This window comes from Elgaria multicarinata, chromosome 17, assembly GCF_023053635.1.
Source record: "Elgaria multicarinata webbii isolate HBS135686 ecotype San Diego chromosome 17, rElgMul1.1.pri, whole genome shotgun sequence".
Lineage (NCBI taxonomy): Eukaryota > Metazoa > Chordata > Lepidosauria > Squamata > Anguidae > Elgaria > Elgaria multicarinata.
The window spans coordinates 14843145-14867366 of record NC_086187.1 but is presented as its reverse complement, the minus strand read 5'-3'; the positions used below and the strand labels follow the sequence as shown (position 1 = coordinate 14867366).

Below are 24222 nucleotides of genomic sequence, written 5' to 3'. Positions count from 1 at the left end.
TCGTGGTGAGAGGAGGTTATACTTGTTTTCAAGCGAATGTGAGTAGAAGCTGCCTTCAAACCTCCCAGCTCTATGGGGTGGGGGATGATGAGAACTAGGGATGGGGATGAGGGTGGAGCCAACGTGGGCAGTCCTGTGCCCCTTACACATGTTGATATACAGTATCTTGTTCAGGCATAACCCCTGAACAGGGCTATATTTTTAAAGGGGAATTTGGAGGTGAGGAGGCGATGTTAAACAGATGGGGTGAAATAAGGTGATGTGATGGAAGGGTGTGTGTGAAGTTTCATTCCCAGATGCTCCCCCACTAAAAAAACAAAACAAATCAGGCTGAATTTTTTCCACAGAGAACTTTGGGCTTAGCTTTAATGAATGTACGTTAGAGTTGCAAAACTCAGCTATCAATAGGTTCGATCAAGGGCAGGCAACTTGTGGCTCTCCAGTTGTTTTGGCCTACAACTCCCAACATCCCTCATCATTATCTATGCTGACTGGGGATGATTGGAGTCGTAGGCCAAAATTTCTGAAGGGTCATTATTTGCCAAACCCCTGGCTTAGATAATCAATTAAAACCATTTTGATCTTCCGAAAAACTGCCCCTAATTAATTAGGCCATATATGTATTATTATTATTATTATTATTATTATTATTATTATTATTATTAATAATAATAATAAAAATTGTACTTTTGAAAATTGCAGATGAAAGATGCCACCTTAAAAGGATGATCTTTCATATGAGAGAACAGGGAAGGACTTTTCGAAGAGGGGCCTCGCTATGACTCATGGGTGTATTATCTAGGGCGGGAAGTTGTCTTTAAAACAATGCAAATGCATGCATATTTAATTGATTTGTCAATTAAAACTGTGTTTAATTGTCATTCTTTTATCAGTCCTTCTATATTTTCCTCCTCCTTCCCCATCTTCCCTCCTGAAAACGAAGGCCGTTTTGCCTAATGGGCCATAGCTAGGCCTAAGGTTTATCCCTGGATCGTCCAGGGGTCAAACCTGTTCATCTAGGTGACACACAGGGGATCCAGTGCTCAGGCAGGGGCGGACCCTGGATGATCCCAGGATAAACCTTAGGTTTAGCTGTGGCCATGTTCTCCACTGTTATTTTCCCTGGAAGTCCTAGGGCATTGTGGCATTTTAGGAGATACAAAATGGCGGCCAGGCTGGCAACCCAAGACCTCCATTGTTGCTGCTACCCCTCCCTGAGAAACTGTTTGGAGAATTTCCCCTCCAGAGACTGTTTCCCTCTCTGACTGCTGGTGAAGACAGAGGAGATCATTTTTGCTTACTGAGAACACTTCCTGCATCAGAGTGCACACCAGAATAATTCTGTTTTCAGGTGCCCCAAAGTTCTCTGTCTTGCTCTCTCTCTCTCAATCTTTCTCTCTGTGTATGTGTATGTGTGAGAGGACTGCTGTAACACAGGGTGGGGGAAGGCTTCTGCCTTGTGGGATCTGCTTTGTTGGGTTTTTTTTTTTACTGGAACGCTGGGCTACACCAACCGGAGTCCGGTGCAAGCGATAAACACTTTGAATACAAGAACCCTGAACCCCTGGCTTTGATTTGAGGTGCCGAACTGAACAAAGCCCATCGTCCTGCTGCAGAATAATCCTCTCCTGGTTACCACAAGCTTTCTTCATTTCAGCAGTATAATTTCAGGTCGGATGGAGTCATGTTGCTGCTGCTATCACTTAACAATTGAGAGTCAGAAATCCTTGCCAATCTATTGTATGCCTCCCAGAGATCTAGCAGTATATCCAGATCCACTGCCCTCCCCTGCTGTAACCTATAGCTCCTTTAGAGTTCTGACTGAAACCGGAGTGGATACACTGCCCCGCTGACATCGGAGCCACCAGCCTCCACTGCATGGCTACCCTTCTGGAATTTGGCAGAATCAGAGAGACTGTGTAATATATATATATATATATTCTTTTAAAAAAAGGACAAGGTGGGTAATTCATTCCTGCCCAGAGAAGGTCTGAGCTGTCTTCTCTGAAACTTCTTCAATTAAGTGGCCTCACCAGACCTTTCCTTCACTTCGCTCCTTGTTAAAGGTTTGTCGTTACTGTGTTACTCTTAATAAACATTTTTTTTTAAAAAAAGACCCATGCATTCATGCACTCATCCCTCTTGCCCACCCCTGCCCCTGACGCACACACAAAAAGGAACCTTTTGCCAAAATATACACTATACACAGGTGAGTCCATCCATTCACATGATATATCTATGTACAGAGTCTTTAGGAACAGTCTGCTGACCGGAGTGCACAGGGGATCAACGGGCGAGAGGGGTGGGAGGCATGTATTAACTGACATGAGCTTAAACCAATCACGGTTTCAAGCACTTCCCCTTTTTCTCCCGCCGCTGCAGTTTCCGGAGGCGCCGAGTCCAGGCGTCCCGCCACTGGATCACCAAGCTGTTCTTGTCTGCCATTAGTCCCGGCCGGTCAGTGGGGTTTTCGCTGATGCCCATGACCAGGTACTTCCTGCTGATTTGGATCTTGGGGCATTTGCAGGCCAAGTCTTTCATGTGGATCCACAGGAAGTTGTCACCTCGTTTGACCCTCTCATCTTTGCACTTGTAGACCGAGAGGATGTTGACGGTGAACTTTGCCCAGTTGGCCACAGTCTCCATGTCTAAGACGTTGACTTGGACAACTGAAGGGAGAGTATGAGGAGAGAGAGAGAGAGAGAGAGAGAGAGAGAGAGAGAGAGAGAGAGAGAGAGAGTGAGTTAAGCCTACAGCAACAAGGAGTGGATTTTGAATATTCTGAGGCCTTAGCTAGACCTAAGGTTTATCCCAGGATTGTCGCGGGGTTGTCCCTGCCTGCTCCCGGGATCCCCTGTGTGTCATTCACATGAACAGGGATGACCCCGGGATGATCCCGGGTTAAACCTTAGGTCTAGCTAAGGCCTGAGTCAATGCTCAGGTCCATGACACAGGAAGCCCTGTAAATGAGAGGTTCTTGAGTCTAGGAAATAGGCTCATTTCCTTTTCTAGATGGGGTTGCTCTCTCTTTGAAAGCTCAGGTCCATAGCCTGGGGCTACTAGAGCTGGGCATTGTAAGGAAATCCAGCCTTTTTTAGGATCACTGGATTTTCCCATATGAGGAAGAGCAGGCAGCCTAAATGCACCTGGCATTTAGCACTGCTATGGCTGCACACCAGGAGCACAGGTAAGTGGTGGATAAGGAGCACTGGGGAAACTACAGTTCCCAATACTCCTGGTGGCTGGTTGGCAGCTATATATGATTCAAGTGGCAGAGGAAAGATGAGAAAATGACCTTGCTTGCTTTCTCCCTCCCCCACACTCCTGCCCTTACTGCCACTTAGGAGGAGGGTTGGGGGAAGAAGACCTTCTCCAGGAGAATTCTGGGATGGTGTGTTTGTGTGCTGTGTCTGAGATGAGCATTACAAGTTGCTGAGTTTTGTATTTTAAGACAAACGGTTTGGATTTATGGGCAATTTCTCCAGATGGGCCATCCCAAGACATTTTGCTGACCGAGGCAAAGAACAAAGATGGCGGCCCTTCTATATACAAAACCAACTGAACTGGCAGTTGAATCTTTCTTCAACTCTGGTGACGGAACAGTTGGTAGACCTATTGAAATGGATGAGATTTAGTCATGATGGAGTTAAATTCCATTCATTTCAATGGATCTACTCTAAGTAGGACTTATGTTGGATTCTACCCACTGTCTTCTACCACAGCTAAAGGCATCAGGCTAGCTTAGGCATTGCAGGGCAGGCCACATAGGCCAGCCACAGCTTTCTCCTCCTTGCAACCACTTCCCAGCATCTGCCCTTTGAGGAGACTGGCTCACACTGCCTAATGGTAGGGCCAGGCCTGTAGATCATTCATTGTTTCCTCCATGTGTCTAGACAAAAGTCATTTTACTTTTGCTGCACCATGTCTTTGCCATTTTTTAAATTATGGTTTTATATATTTGTTTTATATTGATGCCTTCTGGAGCCTGACTGACGAATGTTTTCAAGGCAGTTTTAAACATTTGTGAACGTTTTAAAGAAATAAATGAAGGATATCTGATCGCAATTATCTGCCAGGATAATTGTGCCTCTATAAAAGAGATCTTTTTTCTTCTCCTTCTCCTTCTTTCAACTTCACTGCTGCCACCCCATCTCACAGCCAATCTGACAACGATTTCTATTCCCATTCCTTTCCACCTTGCCAAAAACATCTTTTCTGATGGAGCCAAAGAGTTCCTGTGGAAGATCAATCACAACCCACAAGTCTTTTTTAGCGATCCTCCCTCCACTCCAAAGAGTGACTGTTCTTGTGTCAGGGTGATTTACAACTTGCAGTCAGGGATGTCCTGAGCCCAAACTTCACACACATCCCATCCCATTCAAGTGCTCTCAACTTCTCCCCACTACCCCACACACCTTGCAAGACAAGCGGAGAGGGGAAAACGTTCTTTTTAACATATTTGGCAGACAAGGAGGGACTGTGGGTGGAGGCGAAAGGGCACAAAATGTTTTTGTAGCTTTGGAGTGTGTGTGTGTGAATTTTGTGTGTGTGAATTTTGAGCTGGGCAAATGAGGCAAGACTGTCAACCTCTGGAGGTGGGGTGGGAAGCTGTAACGTGAGGAGAAGTCCCCTCCTTCATTTAGGACAATCCTGGGTCATCCTGGTCACCCCATATTGCTTGCATGTTCTGCCCATCCATGTTTAGTATCTGCTTAGTGGGAATTGGTGACAAAGCAAGACAATTCACACATGGCTTATTATTGCTTCACAAAGGGGCCTTAGTGCACAGGAAGAGGGCCCTCCTTTCACCTCTAACGCAACCACAACCATCCCCTATGTATCTTGGGTGAAGGCAGGGGTGAGCTGCTGCCTCCCGCTGCCCCCCAAAATTGTAAAAATATTTTTTAGAAACAAAACAAATGGCATCTGTAGTGGCTGTCTGGAAGCCGTTTTGACCCTTTTGATGCTCCATAGCTACTATGGAGCACCAAAAGGGTCAAGATTAGCTTGAAAACAAGATAATTTTGACCCTTTTGGCTCTCCATAGCCACTCCAGATGTCGTCGTCATCATCATCATCAATTTATTTTTTCAGCAGCACGGGGAGTTTTGGATTGTGATGATCTGGTTATCAGCAGCACCATCACAAGGGCTCGCTTAAGGCCCCAAAGCTAAGAACAAATGAAGTATGTGGCAAACTGGCTTCTTCCTGGCCTACCAGAAGGTAAGCTTGGAAGAGAAAAGATCCTGGAGATGCTTTTCCAGATTTGACTCCTGATCCATTGCATTGTGGTGGTGGCGAGTGGAGCCTCTCCTTACCGTAATCTTTCTTGCAGTACTTTTTCATGTTAATTTTGTAGTTGCCTTTGGCTGGCTTGCAGTAAGAGTCACAGTCTGTTGGAGACAGAAGAAACAAATTTAGGATGACCACGACAGAGCTACTAGAGCGGCATCAACACCATCACCAATCACCTGTATTGCTTGGAGGACAGAGAAAGGATGAACAAATCTGTTAGTTTCACTTTCAGTTTCTCTCCATTTCTCATTCTTCCAAGTCTTACTTAATTCCATCACATCAGTTTGCAACTTTAAAAGAAAAGGAAAGAGGGGGAAAGCATGAAAATCCATATACATTTTTGTGCTCATTTTTTCTGTGTATATACACATTCTATATGCGCTTTTGCCAAATATAAGCATTTTTTGGCAAATGCTTTTTTGTATGCTTTTTTAAAAACAACAACAAAACACCTAATATACACATTTTCCCATGTGCATGTTTCTCTAATATTTGCATTTTTTGTATGCAGTTTTTGTTTGGGCAATCACTTTGCAAAATTCTGAGCCATGTCAACAACTGTGTTCTGGTTCCCATATTAGACTAGGAAGGGCGAATTCGGTAATCGCGTATCAACATGTGAACTGCATGAAATTCTTCCCCTTCCGTAGTATGGAGACACCCATATCAGCTAGGGTCACACCAGATACTCCCAAACCCCATATTTTCCTTGTGATGTTAATGTAGGGTGACCATTTGGAAAGGAGGACAGGGCTCCTGTATCTTTAACAGTTGTCTAGAAAAGGGAATTTCAGCAGGTGTCCTTTGTAGGCATGCAGCACCTGGTGAAATTCCCTCTCCATCACAACAGTTAAAGTTGCAGGAGCCCTGCTCTCTTTTGTATCTGGTCACTCTAGTATAGCTTCTGCAGCTTTAACTGTGGTGATGTATGCATACTAATGAAATTCCCTTTTCTGTAGAACTATTAAAGATACAGAAGCCCTGTCCTCCTTTCCACATGGTCACCCTAGTTAATGTAGGAGATGGGAAGAGACATCCGTAGGGGACAATCAACAGGCAGGTACTTCATCCCTCCATTACTCATCATGTGTTCCCTGCAAATGCCTTCCATAATTTCCTCCCACTGCTAGGCTGAAAGGCCAGAAGTGAACCCAATTGGCAGTGATGGCTGGGAGGAGGTGGAACTGGGAATGGATTTGGAAAAGAGACTTAGCTGGCACTCTTGGCCATAAATGCTCCTCACACCACATTCCTTATTATCTCAGCAGAATAGGGAAGATTTTGACAAGGATGAGGTTGTTAGGGATAAGGTGGGGTGAGCAAAAGTGGAGATTTTCCAAGTTTATTTCACCACCATGAGGGCTAGAAACTTGGGGAAGGGTGTTGTTTTGAAAAGCCACAGAAACGGGATTCTCATGAAACCAAAAGATATACCGGATTTGGTGGTGTGTGTCTCCAACGCAGTTTCAGGCAAACAGTCAAATCAGCTTCGCAAACTCTAAACTGGAGACCGTGAGAAATGTTTTTGTGAAAAGATTTCCTCAGGCTCCTTGGAAAGGGCACTGCGGTTTCCTGGAACCATGTAGCTGCTTCAAATGTTTGCACCCACTGAAACGTGGCAGCTGCTAAATTGGAACTTTAAAATCGATCGAGAGCAGCATCGGTTCAGCATGAACTGACATTGTTGGGTAACTTAAGGTCATTTCCTTGACTCTGAAGGATAACATCTCATCATACTTTAATCCCAGATGAAGAAGCTTCACTTTACTGAGGTTTGAACAAATACTATTTGCAGTTTAGAATTGTAGGAAATGGCCTCATAAAAATTCTCCATCCTGTTAGCTGGTGACAAAATTTGGGGAATTGCATGGCTGAATATTCTCATAGGCGTGTGTGTGTGTGTGTGTGTGATTTAGAATTTTCCAACAGATTTTTAAAAATGAATAAATAAATAAGATCTCTCTAAAAATTTTCTTCTGATAAATTTTGGCGGAGCTGAATACTGAATGGAACTGATGGATGAGGTAACAGAGGAAGACTGGAAATGCCCTTTGCTTCCTAAAAACAATATTAAAATAATATTAAAACCATCAATAAAACTGGATCCGTGGCCATGCCATTTTATTCATGGCAAAGAACTAAGGAAGCATTTCATCAAATGTTCTCCAGAAGGGCCTGAAATTCTCCAACAGCTTTGAGGGAATCCAAAAGAAAAATCTCATAAATTTCAGCCCAGCCTTCATTTTGGAGGATTGCTGCAGGAATGACCTTTGCATTGAGGTATTGCATTTGTGGGGGTGAAGTCACATAGTGTCTTTCCCCAACCTGGTGTCCTCTAGATCTGTTGGACTACGACTCCCATTGCTCGCAGCCAGCATGGCCATTCATGGGAGTTGCAGTCCAACACACTTGGAGTAGGGAAGGCTGTAATTTGGGATAGTCCTCCTGTTTACTTTTATTGCTCCTTCTACCAGGATGTAAATAAATGGCTTCGTTTTTAATTGGGCTTGGAGCACTTGCGAAATCTACAGAAAATGGAGCTTATATTTGCCGCTATTAATGGGGGTAATAACACGGAGGAAAGTGTGTGTGTGTGTGTGTGTGTGTGTGTGTGTGTGTGTGTGTGCTCATGTGTATGTTCAGGAAAGTGCAAGAAAAATAACCAAAATAGAAAAGATTGGCTTTATTATCTTTCGCAATGGTGCAACTACATCAATCTTATATGGATTTCTAGAAGGATAACTTAGCATTTTATTGTGTGTTTTCTTTTATGATTGTATTTTATTGAGGCTATAAAGATTATTATATTCAACTTGGCAGTAGAGTTCTTTATTTGTGTGCATGATGTTTTTATTTTGTTAAGACCTACGGTCAAAGCCATAAAATCTTGGTTTGACTTCAACTCTGGATATGCTTTAACTCCTGTGCTGTTCTGACTATGGGGAGACTGCCAAAGAAATACTGACTTTACTTTGAAGGGTCATGAGAAAAAGGACCAGAGAGTTCAGCCCACATGACCTCTTTCCCAATAACATTCTCCCCTGAGAGAAAACAGTGTTGCTCACCTGGAAACAGTTTTCTGAACACCTGATGGGCAGCTGCGTACCAGTGACATTACAGTCCTAAAGATGGGATTCAGAGAAATGTAGCCACAAAGCACTATTCTCTATCTGAGAATTCAGAGCAAGAGAGGATTCTGGGATATCCTTCCTGGAGGCTGGGCCATACCTCCAACATTTCATGGATAAATATAGGAACGCCCCTTCAGATGAGTAGGTGGCAACATCTGACAATCTGGTGTCATGGCCAGTGGTGGAGTCAATGCAATTTAGACTCAAGTGTAGCACAAGGGAAAGAAGGAACTAAACATGAATTCTAGGGGATGGCCCTAAATGACACATCCACTGAGGCAAGCCACGCTATGGACGTTTGAGAAGTTCAGTTCAGTTCAGTTCACAAAATATCTGGATTTGCCCCATTCACACCCTCCCCCCCCCCCCCAATGCAAATGGCAACAAGAACATTTCTTTGGGTGGAAATGTCCATGCATTCCTGAGCATGCAATCACATTTCTAATGGTTCCTTATCTTTAAACTGGAATTGGTCAGGACAGCCCTTCAAAGAAAGGACACATCCAAATAGAGGGTGGTCCTCTGACTGTCTTTCAAACAGAGGACTGTCCTCTCTAAAAGAAGACACACTGTTTCCCTAGTTCTGGAGATCTTTGCTTTGTTCCATTGTTGTTTAAAATGGAATGTGCAGGTGCAGCTGGACATCCATATGGTATAGAGGTTCACCTGGCACCTATGTTGCACTGAATTCAGCACCAGGTGAAGACCTTATTTCCCCAACATTTTAGTGTTCTAGTCTTTTAGTTCTACTGTTTCAAACCTATATTTTAAATCTCTGCATTTGTAGTGTTTTAGGCTGTATCTTGAGGTTTTAATTTTTGTGAACTGCCCAGATAGCTTCAGCTATGGGGCAGTATAGAAATGTAATAAATGCACGTGTCTCAAAGGCACTGCCACATCAACAGTGCCACTCCCAAGAATGTTCCCCGTTCTTCAGTTCCAGTGAAAACAATGGGACTTAATTGCATTGTTAGTGCTTACAGGGCCAAACTAAACAGTAAAACCTAAACAGTAGAGCTAAAAGGTAAATAGCAGCTGTGGGGCTGTGGGGCGGGCACTGGAGAAACACCTGAATTGGAACCACGAGTGTGTTGTATGTAGGCAGGGCAGAGAAGCAATTTAATTCTTTGCTCTTGCCACATCCATAGCCAGTGGTGTAGTGATAAATTGTGAAATGCAGATGCCCCCAAGGAGAGTCCATAGCAACAAACCCATTCTAGCAGTTTTCATTTCCTCCAGGAGCAGGTGTTTTGTAAAGCTCATGGATCTGAACTGGCCATTGGAGATCAAGCCACTGCAAAATACTTGGCATAACAATAGGGGGGAAATGTTGTTGCAAAAATTCATTTCCTTCCAGCTATTAAATTGAGACTAAGTTCAGAGGGAAGAGGGAATTCTCAGGGACAGGCAGACGAGATCAGCAAGCCTGCTAATCAAGAAGTCCTGGAACTGCGTCCCTGAAAGCCTTGCCTCCACTACATCACACTACCCTCCTATACCTTCACCCTGCTCCCTCATGGCCACCATTCACATCATTAGAAAGCTTCCATCTGTGCCAAAGGGAGCTCTCCTCTCCATGTAAATAGCAACTTTAGGGTGGTGGATGATCCAGATTGGAACTACGGTGGGGGCAAAGAGTTAAATCCCGCGCAACTGTGGTCCTGATCCAGAGGACCTCCCCTTCTCCTACGGCTGCCATGTACTAAACCAAGAATAATCCCGCAACTTCCAGTTCAGCGATGTTCATCACATCAAGCCTGGGAATTGGTTCATTCCATGCCAGCGCGTTCCATGTCCTTCCCTTCCTCCAAACTGCAGTCCGTCGCTGGCCAGCTGCACAGGGGTGAGTGCTTTTGGGCTGGAAATCCAGGTGCATATGTGTGTGTGTGTGGAATGGGATGCTGAACACTTCCCCTCCTCTCCACCGTTGACAGCACAACGGAAGGCCGGGAAGCCTGGCTGCCGCCACCCACAATGGCCTTCTTGACACAGTCGTGCTCCTTCACCCGCAAGCAGCCGAGACACCTGATTTTAAACAGCCTGTCCGTGTCGGGATCTGAGCTTTTCTCCTTCCTTGGCCAGCCCCCAAGTTTCTCTCTCTCCATTACCCAAGGCACATTATTTTAACAATAAAAGGAGAGAGAAGGGGGGGCAGGCATTTCCCGGCTCTCCCCCCACCCCCCGGTTCTCTGTCATCTTCCTTTGAACGTCTCAATTTGCCTCTCTCCAAAAGTTCTGTTTTGGCTGTGCTTCCCCCCCCCCAGCTCAATCCTATTGCCCTTCCCTTTTTTCTTCCTCTTCCTCGGGTTCCCTCTATTCAGCTTGGTGATGGCCAGCGCCATCTCCCCTGGGACGGGGCCTGCAGTCCATGAAACTCCCTATTGTTTGTGACTTGCCAGAGGCTTTGGAGAAAGAGAGCTTGAGGTGTGTGCGTGTGCGCGCAAGGGGGGGATATATACAGCTCCTTCGAAGTGCCAAAAGGGAAGAATCCCAGAAAGAAACGTGAACCCAGCTGGGATCCGGCTGCAATTGCCGCTTTCACCCCGCTCCCTTTTTTATTCCGGCTTTTATGTTGTCTGCTCCAAATTTGTCATTGCTCAAAACGACTCAGCATGGAGCTAATTCTGCCCCAAAGGAGTCTGAGTACAGCAACAGAGACTCCGTTGCCCCTTTCCACCGCAGTCAAGCGGGCAATGGCCAGGCCTTTGTTAACTTTGTTTTGTGCTCCCATTCAGTTTTTATGGGGTAACCTTCTGAGCCAAGCCAAAGCGAGCTATGTGAGGGCAAAATCCATGCTCCGTTCCACTGTAGCTCTTCCCCCCCTGCCTCCTGCCTCTTTTGAAATGTAGCCAGACCATCAAAAAAGCTGATCTCCTGTTCTCCAGCATGGTAGAGAGCATTGGAAGAGATGCTTAGGAAGAAAGAAAGAAAGAAAGAAAGAAAGAAAGAAAGAAAGAAGAAAGAAGAGAAGAGAAGAAAGAAGGCATTGAATCAATGAAGTGATGTATTTTATTAGGCCCACCAGCAGCATAAAGATGGCATGGCACGAGCTTTCCAAGGTCTAGAGAACATTTTATTAGGCAAAATTGTGAGTTCAGGGTACAAACTGTCATCATCTTCTAACTCATGGCTGGGGTTAAAGAATCAACTTCTATATCAGCTCAGTGCTTCAGTTTCAGGTTTTGGAGGTTTCTTAGATGTGGTCTGGAACAGGACAACCATTTATGCATCACCCCCTCCCCTCAAAAAAGGGCAAATGAGACCCCCCCCCAGTTTACATGAAATGTGAATATGTGAATGTATGTGTGGAGAGGTACATAAGAACATAAGAAGAGCCCTGCTGGATCAGACCAAGGGTCCATCTAGCCCAGCACTCTGTTCACACAGTGGCCAACCAGCCATTGGCCAGGGATGAACAAGCAGGACATGGTGCAACAGCATCCTCCCACCTATGTTCCCCAGCAACTGGTGCACACAGGTTTATTGCCTCGAATACTGGAGATGGCAAACAACCATCAGGGCTAGTAGCCACGGTTGTATTTATCCAACGCCCTTTTAAAGCCATCCAGATTGGTGGCCATCACTACATCTTGTGGTAGTGAGTTCCATAATTTAACTACAAATACTTAATATAAAGAAGTACAGTTCACCATAGTGAGGAAGACGAAAACTGTGCGTACCTGCCCAGGTGCTAACTATGGACAGGCAACTCCAAGGTGCCTGGGCTAACCCTTCTGATAGTTCTTTAGTTTTGAAATGGACTTGGATGGGACAGCCCTTCAAATTAGGGATGGGTGACCTTGCAGCCTGGATTGTGTGCTTCTGGATTGTCCACAAGCCACCCAACCCTGCTCTCCATGCATGGCAAGCCACTGGGGTGGTCCACAGGTGCCCGGCGAGTGGCATCCCACTGCCTTGCTGAACCACCATTTTGCATGAAAACGCTGGGTTGGCCTTTTTTGTAAAGGGCTGTTTGTGTAAATGGCAGTGGGAAAGTAGCCATTTATGCGTAAACGGTCTAAATATATAATTTACGCCTGTAATTTTGCACAAACAACTGCCATGTATACAAATGGCCCTTTCCAAAAGAGGCCCAGCCACCACTTTTATGCAAAATGGCGCATCGGCGAGGAAGCAGGGATTCTCACATTTGCCTGACTCTGTGTGCACTGAGTCGGAGAAGCATGAGGATCCCTGAACTGGTGTCCAGGGGCCGAGCCAATTAGAAATTCCTGGGCCTCAAGCCCAGCTGCTGCTCGTGAAATCCCTACTTCAAATAGAGGAATGCTCTCTCTACATTAGGACACACATGGCCACCCTAGTCAAGAAAAGATGTTTGAGTTCCACTTCTTGTTTTCCTTCACTGGGAGATTAATACAATCCCTGAGTAGACAGGGCGGCCTCTTACACATTGCCAAAAAAGAGGAAATGCAGCACTAAAAAAAGAGAACCCCAATTTGCATAATGTTTGCACATGCAAATATCTAGGTGCAAAATGAGAAATAGTAACTGTAATTTAAATGGAAGACGATACAGTCCAATGGAGGGAAGGCTGTGCCCACGTGGCCCGTGTGTCTGCTTAGTCTGCCAGGCAGGTGCCAACTGGGGATGGGCAAGATCAACGGCCCCACTGCTCCCACTCCTTATGCGTCTTTGACTTTAAACTGGATTTGGAATGGACACATCTTCAAATAGAGGAATGCTCTCTCCCAGCTCTCCAAAATAGAGGACTGTTCTCTGTAAAGTAGGCCACCTGGCCACCCCATGAATAGACCCAGTTGCTGCTCCTTATCCTGTTGGGAAGACTGCAACCTTGTCTGAAAATTACAGGAAGGGTGCAGTGTTGCAGTTAGTTAATTCATGGGAATTTTGACCGCAGCTAGCCTCAGGATCTCTACGGCCTTCAGTGTGGTTTCCTGTGATTTCTTCTTTTTTGCTCCTCCCCTTCCTAACCTCTCTCTGACTTCCACCATTGCTGGGAGCACATGTGCTTGCTCTCTCGCTCCTGTTGGTGTAACGGAACACCAATTGGGCTGAACGGGCTTCTTTTGAAACTCTGCACTGCTGCTGCATTATATGTGGAAGAATATTGATGAGTAAAACTGTTTCCCTTTCTTTACTGAAGAAGGGTGTGGTCTCCTTTTCTTATTCTAATACAGCCTGTGTGCATGTAGGAGTGGTAAACACTCATTCCATTTTGCCTTTTGTTTTTACTCTGCTAATTGCCTGTCTAACAGGAGGCGTCATTACTAAATAACCCCATCATATCCAGCCAACCTTCACAGCTTGGTGAGATTCCACCATGTGAGCAGCGGCAGCTAGGGTGGCTCAGCGGGTGCCATGCCTCTCACCAAGTAGCGCTAGCTCTCCTTTCCCCACACCTCAAGGAGAGGCCCTTTCAGCTTTGACCCACTTCCACTTCCAACATTGCTGGGCTCTGTTGCAGAGACAGAGGCTTGGAGGCCACCTTCTGCTCACTGTGAGGGAGGAGACAACGGGGACGTCTGCCTGCGAAATCCAGCTCCCACAAAGAGGTGACGGGGGGAGCAGAATGAAAATCTTTATGGGAGAAAGTAATAAAATAAATAAATCAACCCAGACCATCATGCCAACAGGCATTTCGCCAGCAATAAATAAGCACACTGTACCACAGATTCAGGAGATTGCTGGCAAAACGGCACCGATCCATGCCTGCGGAGTCGTTGATGAATGAGTTGATACATTTATGGCGCCCTCCAGCTCTGGATTGTCCTAGTCCCATCCAGACAACGGAACACGCGTAGCATAAATAAAGAGCGCAAGGAAGGAGCCATGTGCCCTGCAAAGGCGAGGTTATGTTTTGTTGAGTCTCCATTTGCTATGACTAAAAAAAATTCAGGGAACGGCTGACTATATTTGGAGTTACTGAGCTCGTTGCTTAGTCTAGTTTTGCAGAGAGAGGGAATGGGAGATGGATTCCAAGCCAAAGACACCCAGAGAGAGAGAGAGAGAAAAAGAAACCATTACTCGTGGCTTTCTTTTGGATGTCTCCGAAGCAGCAACAGACGTTGGCGCCATCATACTGCTTTCAGAGCCTGGAGCTTCCCCCACCCCAAATTCTGTTACATTATGCTGTCCCATTTTGATGACAGACCCCACGACACCTTCAGGATCCCTCTACCTGCCTGTTTGCTGCACCCAGTACTGGTATTTACCCCCCAGACAACTCAACAGGAAGGATTATAAGTAGTTTTGCATGGACAACAGTCGTTTTCATGACCGTGGCTCTTGGATTCATCTGATTACTGGCTTGACCCTCCCTTGACTTTGACCCTGACACCTGGCTCCCATCTGATGGCTGCTCATTCCTCAGCTCTGATAGAGTGGCAATAGAGGGTCTCAAGGCTGAGCTGTACGTAGATACCAGAGGTTAGCCAGGAGCCAGGAATCAAGGCCAAAAGACACACAGGAACACAGCAGAGCCAGGAAGACCTTCCTGCTCAGGCAAGGTTTCCTTTTATGGCTGGGTGGGCAGTGCTCGTCAGTATGTCACTACCAGGAAGATAGTACTTGAGAGTATGTCACTACCAGGAAGATGTTCCCAGGTGCAGTTCTGATAGTTCAGCACATGAGGAAGCTGCACAGAAAGGCAGCAACATTAACATCTAGAGTCCTCCTCCGGGTGCCTACTCTGAGGGAAGCTCGAAGGGTGGCAAAAAGAGAGAGCGCCTTCTCTGTGGTGCCCCCCCCCAACTGTGGAACAATCTCCCTGACGAGACTCGCCTGGCGCCGACATTGTCATCTTTTTAGCGCCAGGTCAAGACTTTTCTCTTCTTCTCCCAGGCATTTAGCAACATGTAATGACCCTGGCTCTGTTTTTTGGCTCATCGTTTGTAAAGTTGTTATGGTGGTTTTAAATGTATTTTTATTTATTAATTTTTTTATTTATTACATTTTTATACCGCCCAATGGCCGAATTTTGCATGTTTTTGTGGTTTTTGTATATTGTTTTTAAGTGTTTTTATTTTATGTGAACCTCCCAGAGAACTTCAGCTATGGGGCAGTATACAAATGCAATGCATACATACATACATAAAGGTCCCCAGTTCGAGTCCTGACTGCTGGAATGACCACCCACAACCCACCACTCCATTTGCAGGTGGCAAATTGGGAGAGGCACATTCAGTTACATTTGGGGAGGATTATACTTCTGGCATGGGTAAGGGGCTTCTTCCGCCCCCCTTCCCCCAGCCTTGTGTCTTTGACTTTTCAAAGCCGCCAGCTTTGCTGGAATTTTGGTGGTGCGGCCAGCGGAGCGACTTAGCTGTGGGTGCTGATGCCGTTATTCTTCCCCAGAGGCATTCTGGGAAGGAAGAATGTTGGCGGCTGCGGCAGCCAAAGCTCTGCTTCTGTACTGCCAGCAAAACCATTGGCTTTGAGAAGCAGTAACAAGAATACTGGAAAGAAGATGGAAAAGAAAAAAAAAAAAGGGGAGAGAAAGGTAAGAAGCTTCCTTTGTGTCTCAAAACCGTGAGTTCCCCACACCACACAGACATACAAAATGTACATAAGAACATAAGAAGTGTCCTGATGCTGGATCAGATCAAGGGGCCATCTAGTCCAGCACTCTGTTCACACAGTGGCCAAGCAGCTGTCGACCAGGGACCAACAAAGCAGGACATGGTGCAACAGCTCCCTCCCACCCATGTTCCCCAGCAACTGGTGCACACAGGCTTACTGCCCCGGGTACTGGAGGCAGCACACAACCATCAGGGTTAGTAGCCATTGATAGCCTTCTCCTCCAGGAATTTGTCTAACCCCCTTTTAAAGCCATCCAGATTGGTGGCCATCACTACATCCTGCATTAGTGAGTTCCATAATTTAACTATGTGCTGTGTGAAGACCTCCTTCCTTTTATCTGCCCTGAATCTCCCACCAGTCAGCTTCAGGGGATGACCCCAGGTTCTAGTATTATGGGAGAGGGATAAAAATGTCTCCCTATCCACATTCTCCATACCATGCATAATTCTGTACACCTCGCTCATGTCTCCCCTTAGCCTCCTTTTTACCAGCCCATACCCTAAATCGTTCGCCCCTCTGCTTTTGTTCTGGTGCAGCATTTCAGCCAAAATGTCACCCCAAAGTCACCCAAACACGTCAAGCAAAGCAAAATGAGCCCAGCCCTACTAGTTACTGTATGCCATGTCACTAGATCAAGCTCTACTGATAGATCACGGGGTGATTTATAGTAGATCGCCACAGGTTTCTGACTCTTAATTGTTTAACAACAAAAAGGGCTTTCTTCTGTCTTTAAATTAGGCTATTGAGATGTTAAAAAATGCATGGGATTTTTGTGTGACAAGGTTGCGAACTCAGGTCTCATCCTGAAACCCAATTCCAGAGGACATTCTGAGAGGCACTCTTGTAACTCAGTTCTAAAATTCACTTGGACACCTGGCTCCAGTTGGTGGCCCACCAGGGTTCTAGTAAAAATCAGCTGAACCTGAAAGCCTAATATATGCCCATCCTCTAACTATTTGAACTGACAGTAGCCGTCCAGGTAGGGTGGTCTCTTGAATATCACCAAGAAAGAGGACACACATCAGCCCCCCCAAAAGAGGACAAAAGGGGCCCCCAATTTGCATAAAATTAGCCTATGCAAATTTACATGTGTAGGTGCAAATTTAGAAATTATAATAGTAATACAATGTATCTCAACATAGCGGAGAAGTCTGACTAGGTGATCTGTGTGCCTGTTAAGTCTGCTGTCTGGGTGCTACCTGTCATGTTTAGCCCTGCTCCCCCTAGGTTGGAAGGAGGTGTTTCAGGTGATCAGTCAGAATTAGACTCTGAAGTAGAGGAGTCGGCACCAGAAACAGGCCAGCCTGTACCAGTGGGGGAGAAAGCTCTCAGGGGCTCCTCACCAGCTGGAAAGAACCCTCTCCAGAGCTTATCTCCTCAAGGGCAAACAATACACAGTCAATGGGAAGCCAATATTCTTCCGAAGGGGAGAGCATGGAGAGGTTAGCCGATCCTAGAGTATGCCGGAGACTAAAATGGGCAGAGCTAAAGGAAGGTGAGAGAAAATCAGCCCGGCTAGCGTCCCGTCAGAAGCTGCATCACAATTAGTCTTTCTAAGTCTACGCATTTTTCTTGAAAGGGCAGTTGTCTCGCTTAGTTTGTCTTGCTTAGGGGAAAGTTCCTAGAGATTAGTGTCTCTTCCGGTGGGAAGAGATGTTTATTGCTTGAATAAAGCTTTGTGGATTACTTAGCAGGCCCCAAAGAGACAGGAGGTTTTGAGAAACACGACACTACCTATGGATGTGCAACTTCAAGGGCCCTGCTGCTCTCCCTCCTTATGGTTCTTTGACTTTAAACCACACCTGAACTGGGCATCTCTTCAAATAGAGGGCACCTTAAAACACAAGACTGTCTTTTGCCAGCTCTCCAAAATAGAGGATTGTGCTCTGTAAACTAGGCCACCCTGCCACCCTAGGCTCTCAGGTGGAAGTATTTCCCATCACCACCTGATCCTTGTCACTGGAGAGTAGGGATGAATCCACTCACCCACGATTGGCTCTGTCAGATGCCTGCCAAGCTGTTGCCACCACCCGCTACTGCTTGCGGAACTGTGCAAGCTTCTTTCCAGCCCAGGAAGCCCCCGACGAAGCTGTGAGGCTGCCCACCATCATCCAGAACCTCCGTTGTTGCGCACAATGGAGGCTCTGGAAACTGCATATTTCCCACATTGCGTAAATGGGGGCTTTATGGCCGTCAATTACACAATGTGGGAAATACGCAATTTCCAGATTCTCCATTGTTGCGCCCAATGGAGGCTCCAAAAATTGCGTATTTCCCATGTTGTATAAATGGGGGCTTTCTAGCCGCCAATTATGCAACATGGGAAATATGCAATTTCTGGACTCTCCATTGTTGCGCACAATGGAGGCTCCAGACGAGGGCGGATGGCTGCTGGGTGGTCACCAAGGTGCAGGGCGCTCGAAGAGCAGGCCTATGAACCACTGCAGAGCAGAGAGCTAGGTCCAGGGGGCACGACGACATGGGGGAGGCCACCGGACTCCCTGACCAATTCAGGTGCCTTCTTAAGGCACCTTCTTAAGATCCTAACTTCCCAGCAAATCTCCTACTTTTGCCATAGTTGGAAAGGATGCCCAGGTGCCATTAGAAGTTCTCCATCCTGGATAAAAGATGGGTTGAAGATCAGAAAGGGGGGGGGCAGGGTTGAAAGAAAGAAAGACCTGGTTGTTGGAATGGTTCTTTTACAAACAAGAGATGAAGCCAAAACGAATTGCCAGCGACCCAAAGAAAAGACGCGCTGCCAGGAAGCTCTGCGACCATAAATCTTCACCCCGGTTTTTCTGCAATTATGATACATTTTTTAAAAGTGTCACAAGATGTAAACTAACCTTCTCAGTTAGGCAAAAAAACATGTTTTGTTTTGTTTTCGCGGAGGGAGAAATTTGGGCCATGTCTGGTGAAAGGCTTCAGTGCGGGGGTGGGGGATAGTTCTTTAAAAGGACTGGAAATTATTACAAAGATTATTTATAAACGTTATAAACCCACCCACCCCTCCATGAGGGTTAGTCTGCACCACCCGTCCTCTCCCCCAATCCAGTGCTCTGAGCTGCCTTCCCGTTCACACCCTCCTTCAAAGCAGGCAGAAGGAACGTGGCACATGATGAGCCCGATGAAAGAAGGATGGAGAGTGGAACCAGAGGAGAGGACCAGGATGGGGTGGGGCTGCTATCATCACCTGCTATAAGATTCCAGGGGCTCAATTTGCACCATCCATCCCCCACGGTTCAGCCCCTGAACTGGTTTTCAGCACTAGGTTTCAGCCCCAGAACTTGAGGCACTATCCCTCTATTTTGCTGTCTTGCAAAAGATGAAATGCAACAGCAGAGAGGGTTCTTACTCAGCTAGAGCTTGTCACTGCAGGGGTGAGAAAAGCAGAATCTGACAAAATTCTCTCTTCTACACAGCCGTTCAATCATGGCAAGGCTGAATTCAGTGGAGGCTGGTGGCTCTGATGTCAGTGGGGTGGTGAATTCACTCTGGGTTTAAAATTCTGAACCAGTCAGAACTCTAAAGGAGCTATCCAAGGTGCTTTGCCTGGCTGAATTGTGGGAAGTGAAAGGACACGCTGAGCATGGAATGGGCTGTTGGCCTGCACTTGGCCATAGTACGCTCCTCCTGCAGGATCAGGGCACTGCAGAAGGCAGTACACCTGTACCCTGTTTAGCCATGTGACTTGCAGGTAGTAGCTGCAAGACCTTCAAGGTTGGCTTGGAAGGCCAGCTTAGAGATGGGAGAGAAATCTGGTGGCACTTCATGACCCTACTCCACAAAACCAAATTCACATTTCATGAATCCGCTGATGATCCTAGAGCACAGTTACGTGGCTATATTTGCTCTTTTTGGAATTTCGTGATACAGTTCACAGATCAAAAAAAAATGTGCAAAGATGCGTACATTGCAGGAAACAGCATATGAAATCCGCTTTATTTTGGGAGGGAAATTGCTGGCAAAAATGCAGATGTTCGGAAAAACGTAGGCCAAACGGCACATATTTTGAGAAATGCACACGAAAATGCATATGGATTTTGGGCAGACTTAAAAACAATTACAATCTTAAACTGAACTGAATGTAATGTTGAAAAAGAAAGAAGCGAAACTGAGCAACACTTGAGGTTGATTGATTTGCCCATCTCTAGGCCGGCTGTTTCTGCTTTTGGGAAATATGGACTGAAAGCCAAACTAGACAATACATCAACTGCATGAATGCATTTCATGTGCCCCGTTTTAATATTGTTTTGAACTGCAGTCACAAGGGAGAGGTCAAGTTTGGGACTGTGATGTGGGTTGGGAATGGAATTTAAGCCTTTCGCCAGTGGCATGATCCCAATGAAAATCCTCCTCCATCAACAAGTTCAGGGGACAATTTTCATCAGGACTGCAGCACAGGGGGCAGGCATTAACCCCAAACTCTGCATGCTGCTGTCCTAGCCTTGATGCCCCCCAATTCTATTTGAAAAATCCCCGACACGTTAAATGCATGAATGCATTTAAATAATAATAATAATAATAATAATAATAATAATAATAATAATAATAATAATAATAATATCCCACCTTTTATCCACTTGCAAGGAACCCAAGGCTGCTCCTCTCTATTTTATCCTCACAACATCCTTGTAAGGTAGGTTAGTCTGAGAGTCGGTGACTGGCCCAAAGTCACCTTCATGCTTCATGTGGGGACTAGAACACCAATCTCCCAAGTCCCAGTCCAATGCTCTAACCACGACACCACAACTGACACTCTGTCATCTACTTTGCCCCTTAGCCACTATGAAACATTGTCCTTGTGACCTCTAAACTAAACTACCACACAGGGCTTCCATTAAAACATGCTCAGATTGAACTACACCCAGTCTGGCTTTTCCACTGATGGATAAAGTGCCATTCTCTGCCCCTGCCTTCGCTCTTATGTCACCAGGAGGCCTCCTTTGCCTCTCTGGTATGATAAATGGACTTCCCACCCCATGGTGGCAAATAGCAGTTCCAGGTATATGTGTGTGTTTGCACGCGGAGGGGGTAAAACAGACCAGGAAAGTTCAATGGGGGAGAAAGGGTTAACCCTCCCCTGCTGTTTCCCTGATGCCAGAGCAGCTCCGCCCCCCACGGCTCCCCCAGTCACATTTTCCATTTAAAGAAAACACAACACAAGGATCTCTTAATGTCCTCTTGTGTGGTTTGGCCGTAACACTTTCCTTTTTAGGAAGGCTTTTATAGTCTGTTTACTGGAGCCGACGATTTTTTATTTTTATTTTTTGTAGCACTTCATGCTGTCATTTTATCTTGTCTTTTGGCGGTTGTTTTATTGCTCTGTTGATGAAGTTTGTATGTATTTTATCTCTTTTTATTATTGTAATAGGCCTTTGGCTGGGAATGAGGGTAATGAAATAGAAGTAATGAAATAATGTATAACATTCCAGCTGCCACTCGGGTCTATAGGGCAAAGGTGGCATCCCAATTTCTATTTGGTGCCCCGATATGGCTTCCTCTCTATAAGAACTCATTGGAAGGTGTTCAGTCTTCCTTTCTAAGGCCAATATTTGGAGTTCCAAGATGTGTCGCTAGTGCAGTCTTAAATCTGGAAGCTGGGCTGAGTACCCTAAAATGTATAGGGTGGATACGTAGACTCTATTTCTGGCTCCGTTGCAATTTAAGTCCTCTCCCTAATTTGCTCACCTCCATGGTCTGGACGGACTCTTATAAATCCCCATGGGTGAAAGCAGTTCAGCTAAAACTTACCACCATAGGGCTCTCCCATGGCCATCTGTTATCCCTGGACCTGGGCAGCACCAAAAGGATAATTAAGCAGAGACTCCTGGACATTGATACTCAAGAGCTACAGCAAGCTGCACAGGGCCCATGTTCCCTGTATGCCTTGGGGCTACGGGACCACAACCAAAACAGTGTACCTCTGTACTTAAGCTGGTTATCTATACCCAAATATAGGCGGACATTCTCCCTAGCAAGGCTTAATGCTATGCCTTCTAGGGTAATGGAGGGCAGATTTGGGAAAGTTGATTTGGGAAAGTCTCCTCCTCCTCCCTCCCAATCCCCTTTCCTTTTGTGTCATGTCTTTTAGATTGTAAGCCTGTGGGCAGGGACTGTCAAGAAATACTTTTGTAAGCCGCCATGAGAGCCTTTTTTGGCTGAATGGCGGCATAAAAATCCTTAAATAAATAAAAATAATAAAATAAAGTTCCACTATCAGATAGATACTGCCCCTGTAACAAAGAGGAGGTGGAATCTATCTCCCACGTATTAGAATCATAGAACCATAGAATAGCAGAGTTGGAAGGGGCCTACAAGGCCATTGAGTCCAACCCCCTGCTCAATGCAGGAATCCACCCAAAACATCCCTGACAGATGGTTGTCCAGCTGCCTTTTGAATGCCTCTAGTGTGGGAGAGACCACAACCTCCCTAGGTAACTGGTTCCATTGTCGTACTGCTCTAACAGTCAGGAAGCTTTTCTTGATGTCCAGCTGGAATCTGGCTTCCTTTAACTTGAGCCCATTATTCCGTGTCCTGCACTCTGGGAGGATCGAAAAGAGATCCTGGCCCTCAACTACAGCTTCTATCAGGAGGCAAGAAAAGCCCTTATCCACCCTTTCACGCGATTACCTGGATGATCGTCCGTGACCCTTATGTCGGTCCTTTTACTGGTCCAAGATAATCATACCACCGAACAAGTTGCTAAATTTCTTAACCAGGCAATGCTTACCAGATCAGTCATGGTGACAAGACTTCCTTTTGCTTCTAGTGCAGAACTTTAAGGAGGCTTCATGCAATCATACTCTGTTTTACTTCCATGTATTTTAAATATTTATTATGTGTTTTTACATGTTTTATTGGTCTGTTGACTGTAATAAAGAATTGTTGTTGTTGTAAATAATGTATAAGCTAAAGGTACAAGAACATAGTACTGTATGTCTGTGTTCATGTGGACATGCATGTTCACGTCTGCACATATGCACGCCCTAAAAGGACAATCTTCGAACCCTCAAATTATTATTTGAGGGTTCGAAGATTGCCAGTTCATTCCCTGGTCATCATAATATATTTTTTCAGGTGCACGTAGCTAAGTTTACTGGCACAGCTAAATTGAGAGAAGAAACAGCAATGCTCCCACTAACGTGAACATCAGAAACGCGTACTGCACACAAAAGCAGAAAGGATACCATTCTGTGTGGTCATATATAGATGCTTGATATGAGAGCCTGGTAAATCTGTTCTTGGTAAAGGTGTGGATTTTATCGAGAGGCAGCCATATCACTGGCAAAGTGGCTCCTTAGAAGTAAATCAGGGCCTGGGAGCTCTTTTGGTCTGTGGGCCAACTGGCCCCAGATGCCTCCTGGGACCAGAAAGTGCCACCGGGGGCATCCTGACTCCATGATGTCAGGATGTACCTCCTCCCATGTCATCTAATCCCTGGTCAAAGCACTGTCTGGATTCCCAAGGAAGGAAGAAGCAAGGAAAAGGGGGAAAGGGGGAAAGGAGGGAGGGAGGATGTGAAGGCAATAAGAGGGAGGGAAGGAGAAAGAATGGGAGAAAGAAAGAAAGAAAGAAAGAAAGAAAGAAAGAAAGAAAGAGGCATTACTATCATTATATGGAAATTTAAAGTGTTACAAAGAGACTAAAGAATTGATAACAAATTTATTGACAGCAGCAAGGTTAATTATATCTAGGAACTGGAAAGTTGAAGGAGATTATCATATTGAAGAGTGGTATAAGGAAGTTTGGGATACAGCTATTAATGATAAACTGACATGTAATATAAAGCTAAGAAAAGGTATAACAAAGGTAAATGAATTTCAGGGAATTTGGAAACAGTTCCTAGAATATGTATTCTCTAAGGGGAGTGGAAAACCACCACCAGAAGAAACAATGAGATTTTGGAAGCAGGAATAGATCCCGAAGGGTGGAGGGGAGCACTTATGTTATGTTATGTGATTAGGTAAAAATGATAATTTTAAATGTGGAATTGTAAGCAATTTATGTGTTGATTTATGTGTTTTAATCAGTATTATGTTGTTGTATTTTTAAAAATAAAATAAATAAATAAATAGAAAGAAAGAAAGAAAGAAAGAAAGAAAGAAAGAAAGAAAGAAAGAAAGACATAATGATTTACACAGGTCATTTAATAAAAATATGCCTATGAAAGGCAGGAAATGTTTTGTGGAATTAGTAGCTTAAGGAACTTTTTTTTTTTTAAAGGCTCAGTTT

The 24222-nt window shown here is 45.3% G+C and overlaps 1 protein-coding gene across 1 annotated transcript in view; it reads right to left on the bottom strand.

Moving 5' to 3' along the window:
- Nucleotides 1-1588: 1588 nt before the first annotated feature.
- NTN3 (netrin 3) overlaps nt 1589-24222 on the bottom strand; it is a 92325-nt gene continuing 69691 nt past the window's right edge. Inside the window, exons 5-6 of the mRNA XM_063142987.1 lie at nt 5319-5393; nt 1589-2669 (exon numbers count right to left, since the gene is read on the bottom strand). Of these exons, the coding sequence (XP_062999057.1) occupies nt 2341-2669; nt 5319-5393 (404 nt within the window). The 3' untranslated portion in view covers nt 1589-2340. The remainder of the gene's footprint in view (nt 2670-5318; nt 5394-24222) is intronic.